The 21,146-nt window shown below is 40.5% G+C and overlaps 1 protein-coding gene across 10 annotated transcripts in view; it reads right to left on the minus strand.

Annotated features, from left to right (window-relative positions):
* col11a1a (collagen, type XI, alpha 1a) overlaps window positions 1–21,146 on the minus strand; it is an 80,470-nt gene that overhangs the window by 51,063 nt on the left and 8,261 nt on the right. For 3 of the 10 annotated variants that reach the window (XR_005071451.1, XM_037078969.1, XM_037078968.1), the window contains exons 4-14: window positions 20,361–20,523; window positions 10,206–10,331; window positions 8,239–8,331; window positions 7,175–7,360; window positions 6,860–6,958; window positions 4,845–5,123; window positions 3,370–3,435; window positions 3,045–3,086; window positions 2,879–2,941; window positions 1,153–1,227; window positions 923–1,006 (exon numbers count right to left, since the gene is read on the minus strand). Coding sequence is in view for 9 of the 10 variants with exons in the window: in XM_037078969.1 (XP_036934864.1) it covers window positions 923–1,006; window positions 1,153–1,227; window positions 2,879–2,941; window positions 3,045–3,086; window positions 3,370–3,435; window positions 4,845–5,123; window positions 6,860–6,958; window positions 7,175–7,360; window positions 8,239–8,331; window positions 10,206–10,331; window positions 20,361–20,523 (1,276 nt within the window). In the remaining variant the exon portion in view is untranslated. The remainder of the gene's footprint in view (window positions 1–922; window positions 1,007–1,152; window positions 1,228–2,878; window positions 2,942–3,044; window positions 3,087–3,369; window positions 3,436–4,844; window positions 5,124–6,859; window positions 6,959–7,174; window positions 7,361–8,238; window positions 8,332–10,205; window positions 10,332–20,360; window positions 20,524–21,146) is intronic. The other 7 variants (XM_037078971.1, XM_037078970.1, XM_037078974.1 and 4 more) reach the window with 5 other exon arrangements.

Below are 21,146 nucleotides of genomic sequence, written 5' to 3' on the forward strand. Positions count from 1 at the left end.
AAAAACTACTCAGTATAATCAATTTCAAAACATCTTCTCAACATGTACCTACATACTGTATATATAGCAGATTATGTGTGCTTGTAAAATGTTGTTTATTTGTCACACAGGAATTGTTTTCCTTTCGTCCTGTGTCATTCTTAAATTTTAAACATTACACCTTGTTTTTGTTAAATGCTATTTATTAACCATGGAACAGTATGTTTGTCCCTGCATGCTAAACTGAATTTCATTTTCAACACTCATTTTTTTAAGAGCACCTGGATTTTTGTAGGTAAATGACCAATCGTATTACATATTCCCAAATACATTTTCACTATATTGAACGTTCAATCAAAAGTTGGCACAGCATTCTTAATTCAAAATGTTTGTGCATATTTCCACCACATCTCATCCAGGTTTGTTTCTTTCTGTAACTGCTGTATTACTGTGTTGTCTAATGGTACAGCAAACTCAAAGGTTTACGTCCATGCTTAATCTTTTTGTTCTCTGAGGTCACTGTGCAGTTAATGTGGGATATCATGCAAGGATCCAACATGACTCGTAAATAACAGATCTTCCCTTTTCTTCGAACTGCCCGATCCCACACATAGACAAAGACATTTTCTACACCTGTTGGTTTAGCCCACACGCAGGTCAAGGGCCTCTAAAGTATTTTTAACAGTCTCTCCTGTCCGTCCATCTGTTCAAAGTGGACCTTTTTTATGTTGTTGCTCTTCAGCCAGCTCGGCACGTCTCCTTTTAGCCCCGCAAAGGCCAATGAAATGCAGTGTGTCCCCCCCCCTCCCCTCCCCACCAAAATCCCTTCATCCTTCCCCTCCTCTCCTCCTACAGCTGTGTGAAGGAGCAGGGCGGGGGTTGGGGGTTTTGTCCACAGCCTTTTGGCTTCTCAGTGGCCTTTTTTAATGTCCCTTCTACCTACTCTGGCCTGGGAGAGGATGGCCTGGGCTTGAGCTTCTTGGGCCGACACCACTGGACCCTTCTCACCATCTCCACCAAAACGGAACTGTTGAACACACACAGACGCAGGCATTTAGTTCCTATTTCTGTTTGTCATCACTATCTAATGCCAAAGAAATTAGTTTTGTAATGGAATTATATGATAAAAGGTGGCTGGAAGATAGTATTGGGTTTTGTCATCTGAGCACTTACTGGCAGCATCAGCATAGTACCAGGGGGCCCTGCCAACCCATCAGCACCGGGAAGACCAGGACGACCAGGTGGACCCTGCAACACAGAAGAGACAACACCACACAATGATTAAAAAAAAATAAAAAATAGAACATTAAAAAAGGACGTTATATAAAAATAGCTAAATTACTAATATAGCAGGATTAAATTAAAGCTTTGCAACTGCCTACCCTTCTTTATTGGCTCTGTTAAATGTTTTTCAAGTAAAACTTTGCATGTGGGTTTAATCTGAACAAATTATGATGGTGTGGATAACTGGTATCTTTCTTGAACATTGTCAAAATGTACAACAGAATGACAAAATGTGCAAACACATGCTGTGACATTGCTTTGAAAAATGTGGCTGCGCCTGAGTTCTTCTGACTTTGACTCTGAAGTTGTGCCACTACAGTGGCAGTAATATGGAAGGAAACACAAACACAACCACATACTTTCACATGCACACAGATGGAGCAGTAAATACTAGAGGTGTGCTGTTTGTTAGTTTGAATAACATGTGCTCCTCCTCCCCCAGCACACATAGACTCGGCCTGTGCATCTGCACACCACGCTACTGTCTACAGTCCAAAACCAACATCCTTTTCCATGAATTCTGGTGCGCATGTTTGTGTGTGTGAGAGTGTGTTCCATGTCTAGGGAACAGAGAGGGTATAAAGAGGAAAGTGTTAAATATGGATACCTCTTCCCAGGGCAAATATCATTCTTTATAATCTAATCTTTCAAAAGTCTGACCATAACAATTGACCTGTTTGAGCTCATTCATATGTCACACCTTTCAGGTCTCTATATTCTACTCTACTTAGGTCTTTATACATGAGCAGTAACTAGTCAATAATGAAAATAATGGAAGCATGCCACAACACAAAACTAATTAAGGTTCACTCCACTGACTCAGTGTTGTTCTATGTCGAGACACAGTTATTTTGCTTAAGGGAAGTTGCAAAAACCTGGCTGTGTTCAAACTGGCATCTAATTCTCAGAGTTTGTTTTGAATTTATTTAAGTCATGGTGAGTTCACTTTTAACTCCATCATATAAAGCATAAATATTGTCTCCCTCTAAAATGGTTCTTTACAGCAGCAATGCATGTGGTACCTGCTGTTCAGAACAGTCTTTTACCTGAATACTAATCTATTTTTGTGAAAATAATAATCATCAATCAAATTATTCATTGTTGCCTATAAGATCACCGGTTGTGGTGTTGCATGCTCACACTCAATAGTATTACAAGCATTATGTCAAGGTCCTTTTAGTAGATGATTGCTAACATTTTACCTACGGCTTCAAGTCATTGATATTCCGGTTGAACTTTTCTTTGATTTTTGTTGTCTGCGTAAGCTGACCAGTGGGTCGAAATATGTTTCGATTTTTTTTTAAATACCTTGATTTTTACAGACTACTCTCTTATTTATATTCAAAAATGCATAGTTTCCTTCTGTTATGAAGCAAGTTTAGCCAAAGTTCCTGTGTGGTCATACTGTGAATATGCACAAGTACTACACTGTATGTACAACTCGGCTGACACATTCTTCATTCATATTTATTTTACACGCTTTTATCAAATGAGGGTCTATCTAAGTGTCTGAGATAGCTCTGCACCATCACTGATCACACATTATACTGACAGTATACACATTTTATTTAAGAATAAACTGCTGGCTGGTTTGGGGACATAAATGACAACTTACCCTGTCACCAGGATCTCCAGAAGTGCCTGGGGGTCCTTGCAGCCCTGAGGGACCTGGAAGACCCTACAAGACAAAGGATATGCTAGCAGACCACCAATAGGCAAACTCATTACACTCTGACAACAATGGTGTCTAAATATGCTCAGGTTTTTAACAATATACTCACAGCTGGGCCGGGGGGTCCTGGTGGTCCTTCAATCAGCATGCCCTTTCAAAAACAAACACATTGTTTCACACCGTGAACACTGTCCTGTGCAACAGCAGTACAACAGACACATTCAGGGTGAGTCAACAAATTTTGTTGCACCTTTGGGTGTTTGACCAGTGCTTTAGAAATGGTCTTAAAAGAAGAAAAACTTGAAAGCTGTAGCTCAGGAGTTAGCTTGATTGCGCTTGATCTAAAATAATTTACGATTCACAATGAAAGTGTGAGAATAACGAGACACAAACATATTACTTTATAACATTAACATTGACTTTCTGGGCCTTACAGGTTCAATAACAGCCGGCTCGCCCTTTTCTCCCTTCTGACCAAGGACTCCTCCAGCACCAGCAACCTGTAGTTACAAAGCAAGCACAGAGGTGACATTCTTCACACAGCAGCTACAGTCCACAGGTGAATGGACAGCAATGATGAGCAACGGGGACTGAAGAGACTTCAGCCAGTGAAAAGAATGTGTGTTAGTGCTTCAACAAATTTTATACAGTCATACAATAATCGTATACTCAGTTGAAACTACTGTAACTACATCAGAGGCAAAGAGTGAATCATAATTTTCACAAGGTGTGATAACATTATGTTACAAATCAGGCTAAAGTGTTAGTCGTAATGAGCAAGAATAGACCTCTATGTGCTTGAAATGGAACAATCCTATCGTTGCATTGTCATTGTGCGGTGTGGTGACGACATAAATCAGGTCATGCATGTGAGCAAACCTCAGAAAACAACACAGAAGGATACACATACAAAGACAATAAGAGACGATGTTCTAAGTGAAATTAAGTGTCTTCTTTCTGATCTTTGCATAACATTGATAAAACTGTGATTTCCTTAGTGCTAGTGAATTAGTTCAGCTACCGGTATGTTGTGTATTTGGGTGTTTTGGGAGAGAAGGTGGGATGAAATGAGAAGCGGATGGGTGGTGGATGCATAGAGTGGCAGTAAAAAGGCATTTAAGACCAAAAAAGTCCTAACCCTCACATTGTAACAATACCCAAAGGCATATGGACACAATGTTGTATTTAATAATGTTCTGACAAATTAGTAAATCTCAAGAGCACTGGGGTCAAAATGGCTAAAGACAAAGTAAAGAAAAGAATATATGTTAAATATTTATATACTGTGACAAGCTGTGACTGTGGACTGTGTAGGCAGAGATCAAAAGTTTGGGCATGAGAGGAAGTGAAAAGGAATCCATCCATCCTGTGTGTGCGTGTGTGTCTGTGTGCGCGTGTGTGTATGCTTGTTAAAACTGCAGAGGAGAAGAGGGAGGGACCAGACTGCTGAGAGATGAAAGGAGTGGTGGGGTGGGGACGACGTGTCTTGCTGGGTATGTATGGGTGGGCTGGAGTAACCTGATTGAAGGCTGCGTATGAAGAGAGATGAAAATGGAAGAAAGAAGAAAATGTGTGTAGCCGTTTTTCCATGTAATTTTCAAGCAAGTTTGATGCAAAACAGTCGCATTTGCATCTATGATCAATAGAAGTAATCAGTTAGATTCTCTCTAAGAAAACACAGATGCAAGCATTGTTCCAGTCATAGCTGTCGATCCTTAAATACTAATCACACGCCAGTGGGACATCAGCAAACCTCCACACTCAACATGTCATTGACACATTGCCAAGCAACCAACTAGGAAGGCGTGCAGTGGAAGACAGAGTGAGTCCATAACAAACAGAGACCCCGACACGTGCGTGCTGTTCATGCTCACACCCATCAATCACCGGGTCAGGGTGTGCTACTTACGGTGCTCTCAGAAACGTCGGTTTCAGCAGCAACCCCGGGCCCCACCTCATCATTGTAGTTTGCCGTGGGTTTGGAAGGGGCCGTGCCATACTCATCATATGCCCCGTAATCATACAACCTGTTGTCAACCCCGCCCAAGTCATACTCCTTTAGGTCATATTCCTTAAAGTCGTATGCACCAGTGTCCAAGTTGTCCACTGTTTCTGGGACAGTGGTGGACTCCGGAGCAACGGGAACGGCCTCGGTGTCATATGCACCGACAATATCCTCCTCCACAGCCTTTCAGGGGTTTGCAAGGGGGGAGCAATGGTGAGTAAATACAGATGTTAGTTAAGCAATTAAGGCAAATATTCTACATTTAGGTGTTATTAAAGCAGAACATAATTCAGCAATTTATGCTCAAAACAACATTTCAAAAAGCAATGGTAACACCTTATTTATTCCAAGTACAGAAATCTTAAGGAATAAAGAAAACATCTGACATTTGCTGGAAGTGTTATGTGATTGTAATTTGAATATGGACAGCCATTCAATAATCACTGAGGACATGTCTAAAAGAAGGGCTAAAAGCTAAAATATACAGTGTGGAGGGTTTTTTTTGTGTGTTTTTTATAATGTACTAATTAAGTATCAGACTAGGCACTGATGTTAGATTTTACCAACATGATTTTGTTACATTTAATGCTGCTCTGTTAAATCATGAAACACAGTAATGCAGCACAGTGAATATGTTATAATGAAAACAAATAAAATGTTACCATACTGACTGAATAAAATCATTAACGTATGATCCAAAGTGTGTTAACTATTCATGTCAAGACAGAGTTGATGCTGTCTCAGCCTTCTTTTCTTTCTTATCATTCAACCAGACATGATATACTGATACAGATAGTAAAGAAAGGCTGAAATAGATGTCTGAAATGACACAAACAGAAGCTTACATTAACCATCATATTGTAGTACCTGTCCATATTTACAGAGTATACATATATGCAGAGCTTAAATCTAAATTTGTTGGTCAATAAATATGCTTTGACGGAATATGACTTGGACCTCCTGTGAGTATGCACTGGTACACTCTGTAATTGGCACAAGTACTACAACCACAATCACTTGGCAAAATGTTTATTTCTTTCATTCCAAACTGTGATCATAGTGGATTTAGCTTTGGAGAGCAACATAATGGATGCAATTACACAGTTATTATTGGCAGTACTCCATTTGGCCAAATTATATATTCAAAATTCCCTGTAGAATCACATCCACTTTGTCAAACGCTGCAGTACACAATGCACATTCATAGCTGGCTGTGAGGAGTTTTTAGCCTTTCTGATCATAGTTCTTAAGAGTTTTTTTTAGTAGAACTAGTGATCAGAACCAAGCTTATTATGTGATGGACAGGGCATATCGTTAAACCGATAATCCTCAGTATTATTTGCTGTCTGTGGCATGGATTGAGAGAGGCTCTGTCATCATATTTATATATATATATATTTTAATCTTGGATAAGGCTTCAAGTCTTGTCAGCTCTCCCTTCTTTTTCTGGGTAATAAAAGCAGGCAAGCCAGTGTGACTGAGGCAAACGGCACTGTTTTTAATATCAGAAAACATATTTCTGGCTCTTGGTCAAGAAGCACATGTTACTTTACTTAAAGTCACAGTGAGAACAAAACTCTCTTCTAATCATAATATAGAGTACAGTAAGTATGGCTCATACTACAGTGCCTCATAGATTTAAGTTACAATTGCTTCCATGTGCCAAACATTTTATGACAACAAGGTTAACTGGCAGTGTCACAATCAGCAAATGCATTGAAGAAATTCCCCTGTCCATCCGCTCTACTACACACACCAAAATCTTATTAAATCAAAAGACACAGTGATTCACTTGAATGGTTGTGTCTTTGTCATTTCATACCAGGTACTTCCTTGAGTAAAATCTTCCTGGCTCACATTCCCAAAAACACTTAACACTGTTTTGTTTAAAAGTTGGTGAGAAAGAAGGTGAAACTTACCTCACTGGGTCTGCTCGTGGCATAGGGAGACTGAGTTTGAGTAACATCTATAGTTCCGTAGTCAATGTCTGTATTGTAATCTCCTTCTAAAATGTTTGGCTGAGTCATGTTGAAAAAAGGAAAGAAATATAAAGCGAGGGTTAACACAAAGGCTCAAACCAGAGGTTATTGCTAGGGGTCCTTTCAAGCTGGCTACAGTCTCTGCTACTTCTACACAGGAGAGGTTAGGGAGCTCTAAGTCTGCCATCAGAGATTTTCCTTTTAAGGCAGGAAGATCTTGATGGGATCTGGTCTTTTCTTTACGTGACCGTTTACCCTAAAATTGCCTCGGGGTCGTGCTGGCGCTGTGGCCTGGTAGCCAGGCATCTGTTGCTTCTTCTTAGCTGCAAACTTTTTAGCTGGTGATTTTTTGGAAGCCAAGAAGTTTAAGGGCCTGGCCTTAGTTTTACTGAGGGACTTTCTGGTCTTCTTCTTTTTCATGGAGACACTACGTTTCTTTCTCTGGAAGAGGGGGCGGCGACAAAGACAAACATGGAACATTCAAAAGTGGAAATGATTTCAAAGGCACAATCAGTGAGTGTTGTACAGAGTCTTTTCCACCCCAACTGTCAAGCGCCATGGGCTCCACCTTCCAGTATTAGCCCAGTTAGAGGAGTTGCATATGGTATATTTTAAAACGTTGAACAGGTACACCAACTTTCTTAGCTGCAATCAGCAAGCCGACCATGCTATTGATGAAGTGACAGTTGGACAGAAAGGGTGCTGTACAACAATGACGGACCGGGCCTTCCATGTGACATACAGGAGAATTGTGGGGCACATATAAGGATATTTCTGGGACAGATGCAAAAATAGAACACAGGATTTGCCTTTCAGCAACTCTTTAGAGCTATTGTAATAATAATAATAATAATAATAGCACTATTATAAAAAGTAATGAATACAATAGTTTTAAAGACATGCTGGAATGCAAAAAACACTCAAAGCAGGTGGAATTTTACCAGTCAGAGAAGGCAGCAGCTTCATAAAACAGACACAAGGAGGACTGTTACAGTATGTGTACATGCACACTGATAATTCTGCCTCTGCTGCCTGACTGTAAGGTCATAATCAGAGTAGGCATAACCAGGTCAGGTCAACTAGATTATGCCTCAATCTTTCAATTTAGCAGTGCAAATCAACACTTATGGCAGAGACATTCTAATCAAAATATTATCATGACAACTACACTCCCAGTTACTAGAGTATTAGTGTGCACATAAACATACCATTTAGACACACAGACAACACACAGGACAGACTGAGGGATGGGACTGGTCACTGACAATAAGAGACATTATAGGAGACACATCTGTTTTTCCTTTCCTTTTTTCATTTACCTGTGGTTCAGAATACTCATCAGTTGGAACGATGTCTGTGGCTCCCTCAGAGTAATCATAGAACTGAGAGTAATCTAAATCATCAGTAGTGTACTAGAGAGGTCAAGAGACAGAGAGAGAAAGAGGGAGAGGGAGAGAGAGAGGGAGAGAAAGAGCGAGAGAGGGGGAGAGGAAGAGAGAGAGAGTGAAAGAGTGGGACGAAGAGATGTTTAAGTGTTAGCATTAGCATCAAGGCTGCAGGCTCCAGCAAGAAGATGATACGTGTAGTACATATCATCCTGAGCATGTTACAAGTTAAAAGCACTTAAAAATGCAAATTACTATTAATGCCAAAATATATTTGAATTGTGGAAATAACTGATGAATGGTTAAGAATGTTGAAGAATGTAAATGTGCGTTATAAATCTTGACATTTTATGAAATATTACAAGACACACAATGTAATGCTATAATGTATTAATCTTTTTCATTTATAATACATTACCTTTATGGTCCAATAGCTAAAAAAAACATCTTAACCTAATGAACACACAGTCTTACCAAGTCAAATAAAGCTCTTAACATGTAAACAAATTAGTAAATAAGTGCTAAAACTAGGCATGTGGGTCTCATCCGACAAACATGTAAGCAGATGGGCCGTTTAAAAGCTCATAAAACAGAGGAAAGCAACAGGGAAACCTCAAAGACCAAAATACCAGCTGCATTTCAGGGATATCGTAATGGAACTTTCTCACTGCAAGCATGTAAATTACATGCTTCAGGGCTTTTAAGCCCAGCTAGATTAGAGGGGCATGATTTGAAGAAATGCACCCTCCTTTAGTTATGTAGTTAGCAGTTCTCTAGCAGCTCCTTATCAAAGAAGCTGAATTGAAACTATACAATATGAAGTGTAGAGAAAACCCTGACCTTTAGTCATAAAGTTTGTCACTCCTTGATACACCTTGGAAGAGAAGCTTGATCATCACATCGTGTTTAACATGTTGAAAATTATAGGTTATGGTATTTGGCGCCATGTGTATTTCCGATTATCACATTAATCCAACAAAGATGAATCTCTGAGGTTAAGTCTAGTGCAGATTTAAGTCAGCGAGTACTTAAAATGTTTAATACATCTATGGAGAAACACAGAGATCCATATATTCCACTGCATCCTTAGCTGCTGCTTGGTCTTGTCTTCAGCTCTCACTCACAGAAAAGAGATTCGGAGCAGTTGGGGTTTATAGGCGTATCGATTGCGTCCTTGGGTTTGAAAAATACAACTGAGAGTCAGAGAAAAAGATCGGAGAGAAGCTGTTGTCCAATGAGCATCTTTCATCATAACTTGAATATTTTACACTTTATGTTGATCAACACTGATTTTTACTCCTCAGCTTTTGCACTATGATCAGTAAATTAAACCATCTTCATGTTGGTACTTTAGACGGTAAATATACATTAAATATCACATGTCAGACAGCAGCTGTTACCCTGCTTACCCTGGATCAAAACAAGGTGTACATCTCACCCCACCTCCCATCAGAGACATTGCAGCAGGTAGTTTACTTTTGACAGCTGATGGAGGACACCTGCTATGACATCACTTATGAGGGTGTGGCCAAATGAGCACCATGAGATGATTCAACGGCTGCTGGTACTGTTTTAGTGCATATTTACCATTTAAAGACAATACACAGGAAACTATCAAAACACTTCATTTATCCCTTAACGGAATTCGTAAATCATATATCAAAATACCCCACCTTTGCCTAGTCTAATACTCATTCATTGAAATACTGAACCCCTTTTGAAGAAGTACAAAATAAGATTAATATGGCTGCAAATGAAACTTGAATGTTTGTTTTGCATGTTTACTTTAGGTATAAGCAATACCGAGATGGAAAAGAAAACACTTGCATCCCTAATCTTAGAAAATTGAAATTAATCAGGAGCCTTGACTGGTTCTCCCCCTCTCCCCTTGGTTGACTGACCTCATCCTCTGGCTCCTGGGCCTGTAGGGAATCGCTGTGGGGAGTGTGACAGTCTGGGCTGTAATGTTCACAGTAGTCGTATGCCGCTTTTGGATCCGCCACAATCAGGAGTTGCTGGATGTCACCCTGCAGAAAACAGAAAAAGACACTGGAGTCAGTTCACCGTCTTCATTAAGAAAGAATTACACCTACTGCATATGTAATCTTCCCTAACAGATTCAAAAATGTACAGCTGATATTAGAGCTCACAACGCTGAATTACATTTAAAAAGGTTGATGAAATCAGATCACCAGCGACAGACAAGACAGGGCGGCACAGACAGGAAGGTCGTGTCTCGTCTTGCTCGCACACATACTGGGTGTAGCATAAATGTAAATCTTAAATTGCAGATGTGTTCTCTCGGGTCCCATACACTTACAGGGTCTGGTAGTCAGTTAATCCCCCCCCTTGTATGATTAAACAGCTTGACACAGAGCCCATGCTCACACGGGGCAGGGAGGAAACTTAGTGCAGACTCCGGGAAAATTATTACTATCAGCGCCAGGGTTTACCTCAGGAAATCAAATAAACATGTATCATCAAGACACAAGCAACACCTGGCATGACCATGGGTGTTAGAAGACTTCAGCCTTACGTTGTTATGAGCAACAGCAGTAGTCTTTGCCGGATATGAGAGTATCATGCAAATGTGCTTGTATAAAACATTGGCCCACACTAATGGCTCATATTTCATATCCTAGTCAATATGTCAAGTAAGAATTTTAGCAGACAAACAAGAAATGATACATACATTTTCAGAGGATGACTCTTCTGCATTTGCCATTATATCTGCCGCTGCAGTACTATTTTCTAAAGTTTTAGTTCAACTATAAAATATCCCCCAACCTTCTAACACACAAACTTGAAGATTTAGCCCCCAAGATCACATGGTTAATTATGGTGACACAGGTGATGAGAGTCAAAGGTCAGGGAGTGTGCTAAAATTAACTATTTCAGAAAATGTAACTTAAAAAAACAACAATAAGCAGTGTCTGTCAAAATAAAACAAAAATGGTCGAAGAGTAAAACCTTTAAAATATCAGACATGGTTTGGGAAAATCACTCAAACCAAAATCTCTCTGTGGTCAGGATGGTATACCACAATGCCTGACACTGTTCCAGCACTGTCTCGCCTTGTTATCAGACCTACAGCCAAAGCACACAGCTCTCTACAAGACAGCGACATACTGGCCAAAGCATCTGGATCTTTCTTTGGAGGCTGTAATTGCTTGAACTGAGCTCCTGCGGGCTGGTTTTTGAGCCTCTATACACATTGTAAAGACAGTTGTGGGGGGTTCTTCTTTGAGGCGGTTGAAAGGGCATTACTTTGGTTAGGAGGTTTAGCGGGCGAGCACACAGATACGTGAGGTAAAAGCCTAATGCACGTGTCGGCAGGGACATGTACATTGAAAGGCAGAAGAGGCGATTGGGAGTGAAACAAGAGAGAAATGAAGCAGGCTGGAACTTGTCACGAGAATGTGTGTGTGTCCTTTTTCTGTTAAAACTACATCTATGGATCCTTAACATGAACCTCAGTATAAACATCCATGTGCTAAGGCTTGTCCCATTGAAAAACAAGCAGTGCCTCTTGAAAACCTTCTCTGTGTAACCATCCATCAACATCTCCTTGCACAGCTTTAGTTTGGCAGCGCAGAGATTTTATCCTGGGTGCCTCTCGGTGGTTTGAGTGCTGCTCCAACTGGATTCCTGTCACTGGTTTAATACATCTCTGATGATGAAAGCGTTTATTGTCAGTCAGTTAGAAGTAAGATCCAGTGCAGACCCACTACATCTTAGGGTTTTAGGCCCATTCTTCATATTTTCAAATGCGTTATCCTATCTTACTGTTATGCCAAGTTCCAGCCCTCCGGTTTAGTGGGCCATCCACACTTCTCTTGCTCATACCAAGTTATTATACTGCATCTTATTTCATTTTTACACAAAATTACAATTTGCTTCTAATTTGGGTGAACACAAGCATTTGCAGCTAATGAATGTGAGCAATGTTAAAGGTGGAGTCAGCAATTCTAGACAAATATAATTGATTTTTGAGTCTTATTCCCAATACAGACACTGGCTAGGAACGAGTCACCAACCCAAAGCATAAGTATTACACATTACAACGATCGCCTGTCTTTCTCCAGAATTTCTTGCTCTAACTTAAACTCCAATAAGAGTTAACAACATTCAGAGGTTGTTTAACGGTCTGGCAACTGGCAATTCAGATGCAGCCAGCTGAAGTTAGTTTATGTGAATATATCACAACAGATTCCAATGGAAAAGTTCGTAAATTCTTCTCCCAACATCAACCACATTGACAACAAATGTGACCACACATTAAGTTAAAGCATCCTGCTCGTCTTGGGAAATATCTGCTAGTGAATGATAATCACAAAAAGGGATTCACGAAGCCAGAGGAAATCAAAGTCAGCGTCACAGCATTTTTGACTGGTTGCCTTTATTTCCCAACAGTCCATGGACAGACTAGACGACACTGTGCTAGTTTCCCCCTAATCATGGTATCATCCCACTCCACTCGCTCCTGTCTGAAACATCAGCTGAGACACATTTTCTGCTGGCGTGTACACTACCAGACCAATACTCCTCTAATGTCTCTATGGTAAATGAGCTTAATTTATCAATATATTGAAAGGGCTACAGCAATGGCTATTCAACAAACAGATACGTTTCAATCACTTTAAATTGGCAATAGACAACTTTTTTGTCGATTGCCAGTTTTTTGCTTACATAAATACTGAGTGCACAGTGTCATGGCTGTAGAAAAATGACATCATCTGCATGTAGACTGGTTCCCTTTAAATCTTACTTTCCCTATGCTATTTGCACCATCACTGTCTGGATTCTTCCTGCAAAAATGAAGAACGAATTAAAGCACAAAGGAAGTGCCTCTGTCAATTCACAACAACGCACTAAGAAGCACTGTTTTCAAGTGGCACAACTGGAATACCTGTGGAAACTCTATACACAAGAAAAGAACCCTGCTGATGGAGGAGGCAAAGAGTGTGAAGAGGCAAAGTGATAAAAGAAAGTTAGTAAAAGTGAGTTTAAAAAAGAGTGAACGCGGGGCATACACTCAACGGGGAGCTCTGGTGTTGTGTCGAAGTCTGTTCCCTCGCTGACATGTGTTTCCCCTTATTAGTGGGACTTGAGATGCTTCCAAACAGGCATTTATTCAACTAGATCAGGAAGTAACAAAACATGTCTACTCATGAATACAGCTCCAGGTGTTTTACCCTTACTCTTACTGTTATTTTTACCCGAGAGGTCAAATTGGGATTCTTATAGCTGTTTTTTGCTCTGGACAGTAGCCAGGCCATTAGTGGTAGCCATGTCGCCGATGCTGTCTTTGCTACAGCAGCGCCAACAGCAATACCACACGGAAACAGTAGGACTAGGGAATTTGAAAAGTTGTCTGTTTCTGATTGAAGTTTTGGTGACTAAAATAAAACAGCATTTCAGAGTATGAGGAGCAGACAGGTGTTTTTAGATTTTCAGTGTAGGAAGAATGATGATATGCACCACATGAAAACATTTATCATACTGAACAATAAAAGACAAAACTGACCTGATAAGTGGGCATGGGTAGGTAAACCTAGGTGCCAAGTCGGAAAAGGCCTCAGTTAAGGCGCGTGTGTGTGTGTGTGTGCGTGTGTGTCTGTGTGTATGTGTGTTTGGGAAGGCTCAACAGAAAGAGAGAGATCAAGCCTCGGCCTGAGTTAAGTTGACATGTATTACCTCATGTGTCACCCTAAGACCAACAGTGAATGCTTGAACCCTGACTAGAGTCAGCTCTAATTAGTCCATGTCTGAGAGCCACCCGTCTGCACACAAATAGGCTGTGGAGACATGGTGTTCAACCCCCCAGACCAGATCAGCTGCACAACTAGGAAACAGTTGACTGTTTCATTGGAAGGCATGAGTTACATGTCAACTCATTCAGTGATAAATGGAAACAGTAAGACAAATGATCATGCCTGGGGGAGCTGATAAATGAAAACAATCAAGCCTAAGATTTAAAAGATACAAAAACACCTATAAGAATCAGATAATCATCTAGCTGCTTGCCTTAACTTGTAGTATTTACAGTTCTAATTATTTTCTTCTAGGAAAGGCAACCCTACGGGTATGTTTCCTTACCATTAATGGTGCATTAACCTGTGTTTACAGTCAAAATTGAAGCCAAGCTGCCTACCAAACAAGACCAAACTCACAAATGGGAGAAAAGACACAAGAGAAGCTGATGTCAACTCAGGAAGAGAACACCAGGAGTTCTCCAGAGACAGACAGTCAGGGATTAAGAGAGAGCAGCTGGTATGGTAAAAGATGTTTTGTGCTGGGAAACACCTGGGGAGAGTTATGCCGAGGCTGTGGGCCTGTCTTCCATTGCGGACTGCTGAAATAAAAGCCCCTGGCAACTTGGAGCAAAGCCAGGGCTCCAAAATATGCCCCTCCTGGCTACAGTGGAGCTCAGTGCAGCACAGAAACAGGCCGACGAGCCTGTGTGTTAATGACAGCAGTGTCAGAGGTCAGCAAGGAAAAGAGAGAGGCAAAAGGAGAGAACCAGGGTCAAGATCAACAGCTGAGACCTGTGAATCCTTTCTTTCTACCTGCTATATCTGCTGTTCTGTTATGCATGATTTTTGCACCTAAGTGGAGTTTGCTGTTTGAATGCAGCATCAACCTTTGAAAAACATCCAATGGCATGATGATTCTTAAAATCAGAGGGTGAAGAACGATGATTATGATGAAAAACTGTGTGTCAAAATTTAGCACATGACAGAGAAATGTAACTAAGTGCAATTTACTACTGCACAAAAGCACATTTTTGAGGTACTCAAACTTTATTTTAGCATTTAAATTTTCAGTTACTTGAACAGCCATTCCAATATATTTTGGAGGCAAAGATTATGCTTCTACTCCAATACACGTATTTGATAGTTATTAGTTAGATTATTGAGTATTAATAGGCAATTGATCCAGACGTGTAGCCAATCAGATTGTGTTGTGTGTGGCACAATGAGTGAGACCACAGAGTGTGACTACAGATGGAGAGCGGTAGCTGCGTCAAGGCCAAAGTTGCACATTTTCAAGTTGTGTCTGCTCAGAACTATCAGTGTTTTTACACATTATTAAATCCAAAATGTGTGAACTGACTAATCTTGCTGCATTTAATTTAATCAGATCTCTGACATATTTACTTACATTGTGTTCATCACCTCTGAAATACATTTTTCAAGCTGTTTACCGTCAGGTGGGTACATTAGGATGCGGTAACATTGGCCTTGAAGTGCTCTGACAGACAAATGAAAACAGGAAAATTGACAGTACAAAGCTCAACTTCCTTCTCTATAAGCACTCTCTACTTTGACCTCATGCCAACCACAAGGCACCAGGGGATATAAATACAGATGGAAGGGGTCAAAGGTTACAGCAGTGCATGGTATAAGCAGAGGAGCTGCATGAACAGTGTCCATGTATTTTTTGTGATAGCTTGTTTGTCTTATCTAGACTAAAATCCAACTGCATGCTATAATTACAGGGCGAGTGCAGGGCATCACAAGCAAAATCAAAACCACAAGTAGTCATCACCATCAGTCCTTTGACATACCTTTGCCTAGGGCAACATACCTTTAGTCCAGCAATAGCTAACTGTAATTAGACAGACCCATAGGACAATTAGTCACTCCCTTAAAGTCTATAAAGTACAGTTTCCCTGAGAAGAGGAAACAAGAACATCAAGAAAAGGCAAAGGGAGCTCAGCCAGACAGTTTTAGGTCAACTGTCCAAAACATGACCTTAAAGGACAGAGACAGAAAACATCTCATTTCAATTTCAACAGTTGAGAGAGCTATACAGTAGCCCAGTTATGTGCTATCTGCATGTTATTATAATCTACTGGCAGTCATAAAACCCATTTGGAAACTTCAAAACACTGTCTGACATCCCTTCTCATTGATTCTTCTTTTGTTATTATCTATCAAGTCTAGCAGACTAATAACTTTAGACAAGATGCATCTTCTGGAAATACTGGTGTAGCATTAAGAAACAGAACACCTCAGACCCATCTAGTCCTTAATATTAGACAAAATGAGCTCCGATGACTGTTTCCCATGAGTAGATGGAATAAGAAGGTATGTATATGAGGGTGCTCAATTAAGACAGGTAATGTCAGCCAGGCATGAATAGACGGTCTCATGGCTTTCGCACAGCAGGGAGGCCTCAAGGTGGGGAGGGTGGATGGGGGAGGGGGGAGGTGGTGAGCAGGGGAGAATATGCAGGGAGGGGAGGGGAAGAGGAAATGAGGAAGGCCTAACGGGGCAATGAAAGACTCCCATTCATCCAAACCAGATCCCTTTGCGACGGTGGTCGCCTCAAACCTGGGCCAGGTATGGTATGAATAGACGCTTATGAAAAATGCAGGTCAACTTGTGAAAACAAATCTCAGGGTTTCAATGAGAAGGCAAATTATTTATTATTATTATTGAATTCATTATTAAATCTACTGACCTACCACAGTGGTTAAAAAAGGGAGTACACACAAACCTTTATATGAAACCGTACATAAATACTTACTGCCAAGTCAAAAGAACTGTCCACATATTTCTCACATTCCTTCATAATTCATATATGTATGTTATAGTGTAATCACATCAACTATAGTGACTAACTAAAAAAACTAACATACCTTTCAACAAAACTAATTTCACCTATTAATTTATTTTCTCTGTATAACCAGGGGCTTGAATGCAGAAGGCCATGGTATTTCCTTTCCCCGTATTTCCCAGCATGCATTAGGCCCCGTGGATCTCTGAGGAGAGCGGGGACAGAGAACAGACAGGAGACCTGTTCCAAAAACCACACAGAGAAGACCCTGTTAACTGACTTATGCCTCCTATTTTCAGCCCTTCCACTGGCAGACCTCTGAGTGGACACACTGTCTCATACAAATGCTGGCTTCAGTGCCCTCTCATAAATCTAATCAAAACTGAAATCAAATCTACCATTAAAACTTTGCCCCTAAAAAAACTGCTGTCCAACAAACTGATCTATTGTTTTATCCTAATGATTTTTTTTTATTTTTATGTGGTCATTTATTTACAATGATAATATCCATCTGTTTACCTACACTGCATCATTGCACACAGGCATGTTGTAATCCAAAACACCTCAGTGTAGCACTCGGTCAGAGAGAGCAAAAATGTAAGACAAAAATCTGAAGTACAATTTAATGAGTGACACAGACACACACACACACACACACACACACACACACACACACACACACACACACACACACACACACACACACACACACACACACACACACACACACATATATTAGGGACTCTCTCTATCCCTGTGGTGAAGACAAGGCCTGCCAAGAAAATATGCCCTGCTTTAAAACAAGAGTGGCAGCATCAATCATTCAAATGTGGTAACAGAATAAAGCCCAGTAATTCTTGCTGCCCATAAACAAACCAGCCCTCTCTCACAGGCACACACAGCCCCCACACAACCTTACAGTGACCTTTACTTCTCGCCAGCGAGGGCCACAAGTGTCATGACAATTCAGCCATTGTGAGTCATTATTTATGTTGGCTGAAAATCCCTGACTAAGGACATGATAGCCATCTCTACATCTCAGAAAGTTATGATGTTAAGTTTGAACCTGAAACATGAAACAGGTTTGTATGATTAGTATTTTGTTATTATTGAAAAATGGTCAATTGTGTCTTACATGGCATTGAGTTTGGTTTGTGGTTTCTGTTGGCTCTATGTCTGTTGAGTTGTTACAGGTACTCATGTTAACAACCCAGTTCTTGTGTCAAACAGCAGCCCTCTAAAAGAGCCTGACTTTTTCAGAATGCTGTTTGTTTTTGGGTTTTTTTCAAATCACAATTCAATACAATCACAGCCATGAACCTGCCTTGAAAACTATACACTCCAGGCTACCACACAGCAACTGGATAGTGTACTTCCAAACAAACAGACCCCAGGCATTTCGGATTGGCTTCACACCTCCTCTACTTTAGTGTCCAACACTGGAGCCCCCCAGGGCTGTGTGATCAGCCCCCTCCTGTTCATGCTATACAGTATATGACTCTCAGACATTGAGAGAACTCGTAAAGTATACAGAACCAAACCACCATCCTCAGCTGCATTACAAACAACTATAAGAGTTCATATCAGGACAAAAACAACAATCATGTACTATTCAATGTCAAGGAGATGGGAAACTGAAGATTGTTAAATTCCTGCACCAATTTCTTGTCAACTTCACAGAATATAGAGAAATATAACATGAAACTGGCGTGCTATGTGCATGGCTGAGGACAGGAAGACTTTGCAGCGGGTGACTAAATCTACTGAATCTACTGAGCATCAGCGAAATCAGTGACGTGAGATGTCTACACAGAGCCCAAAGGATACCAAATGACAACACCCATCCACCCATCCACCCTGTTTGCCCTGCCGCTCTCTGGCATGAGATACAGAAGTATCTGCTGCAGTACCATCAGACTACAGCGCAGCTACTTTCCTCAGGCTGTGAGACACCTGAACTCATCCTCAACACTCCACCATGAATTAATTTTCTGACCTGATATTTAGTAATAAATCAGTCTGTGTATGCTTTTCATCATAATTCATCATGCAACAATCATGTATTGCATAATGACTGATAAATTAATCTTGAATCTGGAGATTGAGAAATTTGCCAAATGATAATCATTTTTACAAACAGCAAATCATATAAAAACATACTATTTTATGTATCAAACATATAGTGCATGAACTGGCCTAGTAACAAAAACAAACAATGTCTCCTATACCAGAGATGCTAACTCTCCTTGAATCACAATAAATGGATGTATGGTAAAATAGATGTTTGTATTTGACTGGAGACACTCAAACATGTCAAACCACACAGCTGATCTATTGTAACAGCAGCAGTGTTTCTTCTCTTGTGCCAAGTAAAACATACTTACATGACAGGATCATAACATTTTTTTCCAACTAATATGTGAAGCAGAGATAAACAGTGAAGATAAATACAACTACCATTGCACTTGCCACAAATCTAATCAAGTCAGAAATCCATTCTTTGGTTGTAACCATTTCACTTCAAGTAAATGCAAGCCATCAGATTAAAAGTCAATCCAGGAGAATATTTCAACAAGGCCAGTTATTTTTTGGTAAACCTATTACACGTGAAGTTTCGGGTGGCACTAATTGTCTCTAATTACAAGGTAAAGAGAAGCTTTAACAAAGGATCTGAGAAGCCTGAGAAGTTTACCAAAAGCTCATGTGTGCTTTGCAGCAAAACTCAAAAAAACAAACAAACAAGCAATAATAATGTACAAAGGGCAGCCAAGTGCAACTGCTTTGACATGGCTGAGGTCCAAATCGCAGAAAATATCACAAATTACATTAACCAAGTAAGAAAGCATTGAAGCCAATGTATCACTGTCCATTTACAGTTACTAACTGTTTGGGTAGATGAACAGCTGATGAACCTCACCTGATTTGTCACAAATCCCAAATCTATCAACCAAATCACATTAATATGTGTGCTAGTTTCCAGTACTATGATTGTTATTTACTTTTCATGAACAGTACTTATGAAACAGTAAATCAATTTGAAAAGTTGTGCTAGGACTCTTTTGCATGTCGCCAAACTACACTACTGTCCACCAGCCTGGACAAAAGGCCTCAGATATCTCAGTTACATGTATGATATGCAGACTTCCTCATAAAATCAGAAGAACTGACTGAAGGTGTACAGATTCGCTCTGGTTTCTATCATCTCCACATTCCTTTTTGGCAGCATCAAAGCGTCTGACTCAATGGGACTCAAACTAAAAACCCCTTAGGCGAAGCACTTCAAAATACTGCAACATACTGCAACATTAAGAATCTGGACACACAGTAAATACAACTGATTTTCAGGGCACCTCATCAGTCACAGAGGGTTGCTGCACCAATTCTAATCAGCATGTCAATACGCAACATAGCAATGGCACCACATACGCAGCTTAAGCAACTCAGTCACAATTAACAGGTTCCTACAGTCCTCCCCACTGAAAAAACTTCACCTGGAAAACCTCCTCTTCCAGGATCCTGGCGCCGAACACTGTGATGCCGTCGGTGCTGATAGAAGCGTGGTCGCTCCTGAGGAGACTTTTGGTGAACTTCTTCTTACAGTCGACAATGACGGTGACCGTCTTCTTCTCCACACTGATGGCCACGCGGTGCCACCTGGTCAAGGACACAACAAGGAGAAGTAAAAAATAAAAAGAAGCCAAGGTCAGACAGGATGAATGGCACTGATGAGAACACATTGCGAGTGTACCATATTAAATGTAATCATTGAAACTAGAGCATGATGTAACATAAGTGACGTTCAAAAAATCAGGATAACGAACACTTTGTGGGTCAAATGTTTATGTGAAACATGTGTTTTTATTCTATGAGCACATCTAATGAGATTATAATCCACCTATAATATGTCACAACACAACACACAGAGAAAGAAACTCTGAATACTCTGATGTACAGTGTGGTTCATGACAGAAGTAAATGCTCTGAGAAACTCGAACTTCAAACTTATGTTTGGTATTTTTCAATGGACCTCCACCTATAGATACAAAGAGTTAATCGGTGTCACACGTGAGTCTGACACCTCCTTTGCCTCTGGACCGTTTGCCACTGCACTTAAGGGCTATTGCATACCAGGCAGCAGTGGACCACATTCCTGGCCCCACACTCTGGCCCTGTTTAACACGGGATTACACTCATTAAACTCCAAACTTAATCCTCCTTCTGGGTTACTCGGCATGACAGACATGGTGAACATTGTGGAAAGTGTGTGTCAGGATCCA

Source organism: Acanthopagrus latus, chromosome 19, assembly GCF_904848185.1.
Source record: "Acanthopagrus latus isolate v.2019 chromosome 19, fAcaLat1.1, whole genome shotgun sequence".
Lineage (NCBI taxonomy): Eukaryota > Metazoa > Chordata > Actinopteri > Spariformes > Sparidae > Acanthopagrus > Acanthopagrus latus.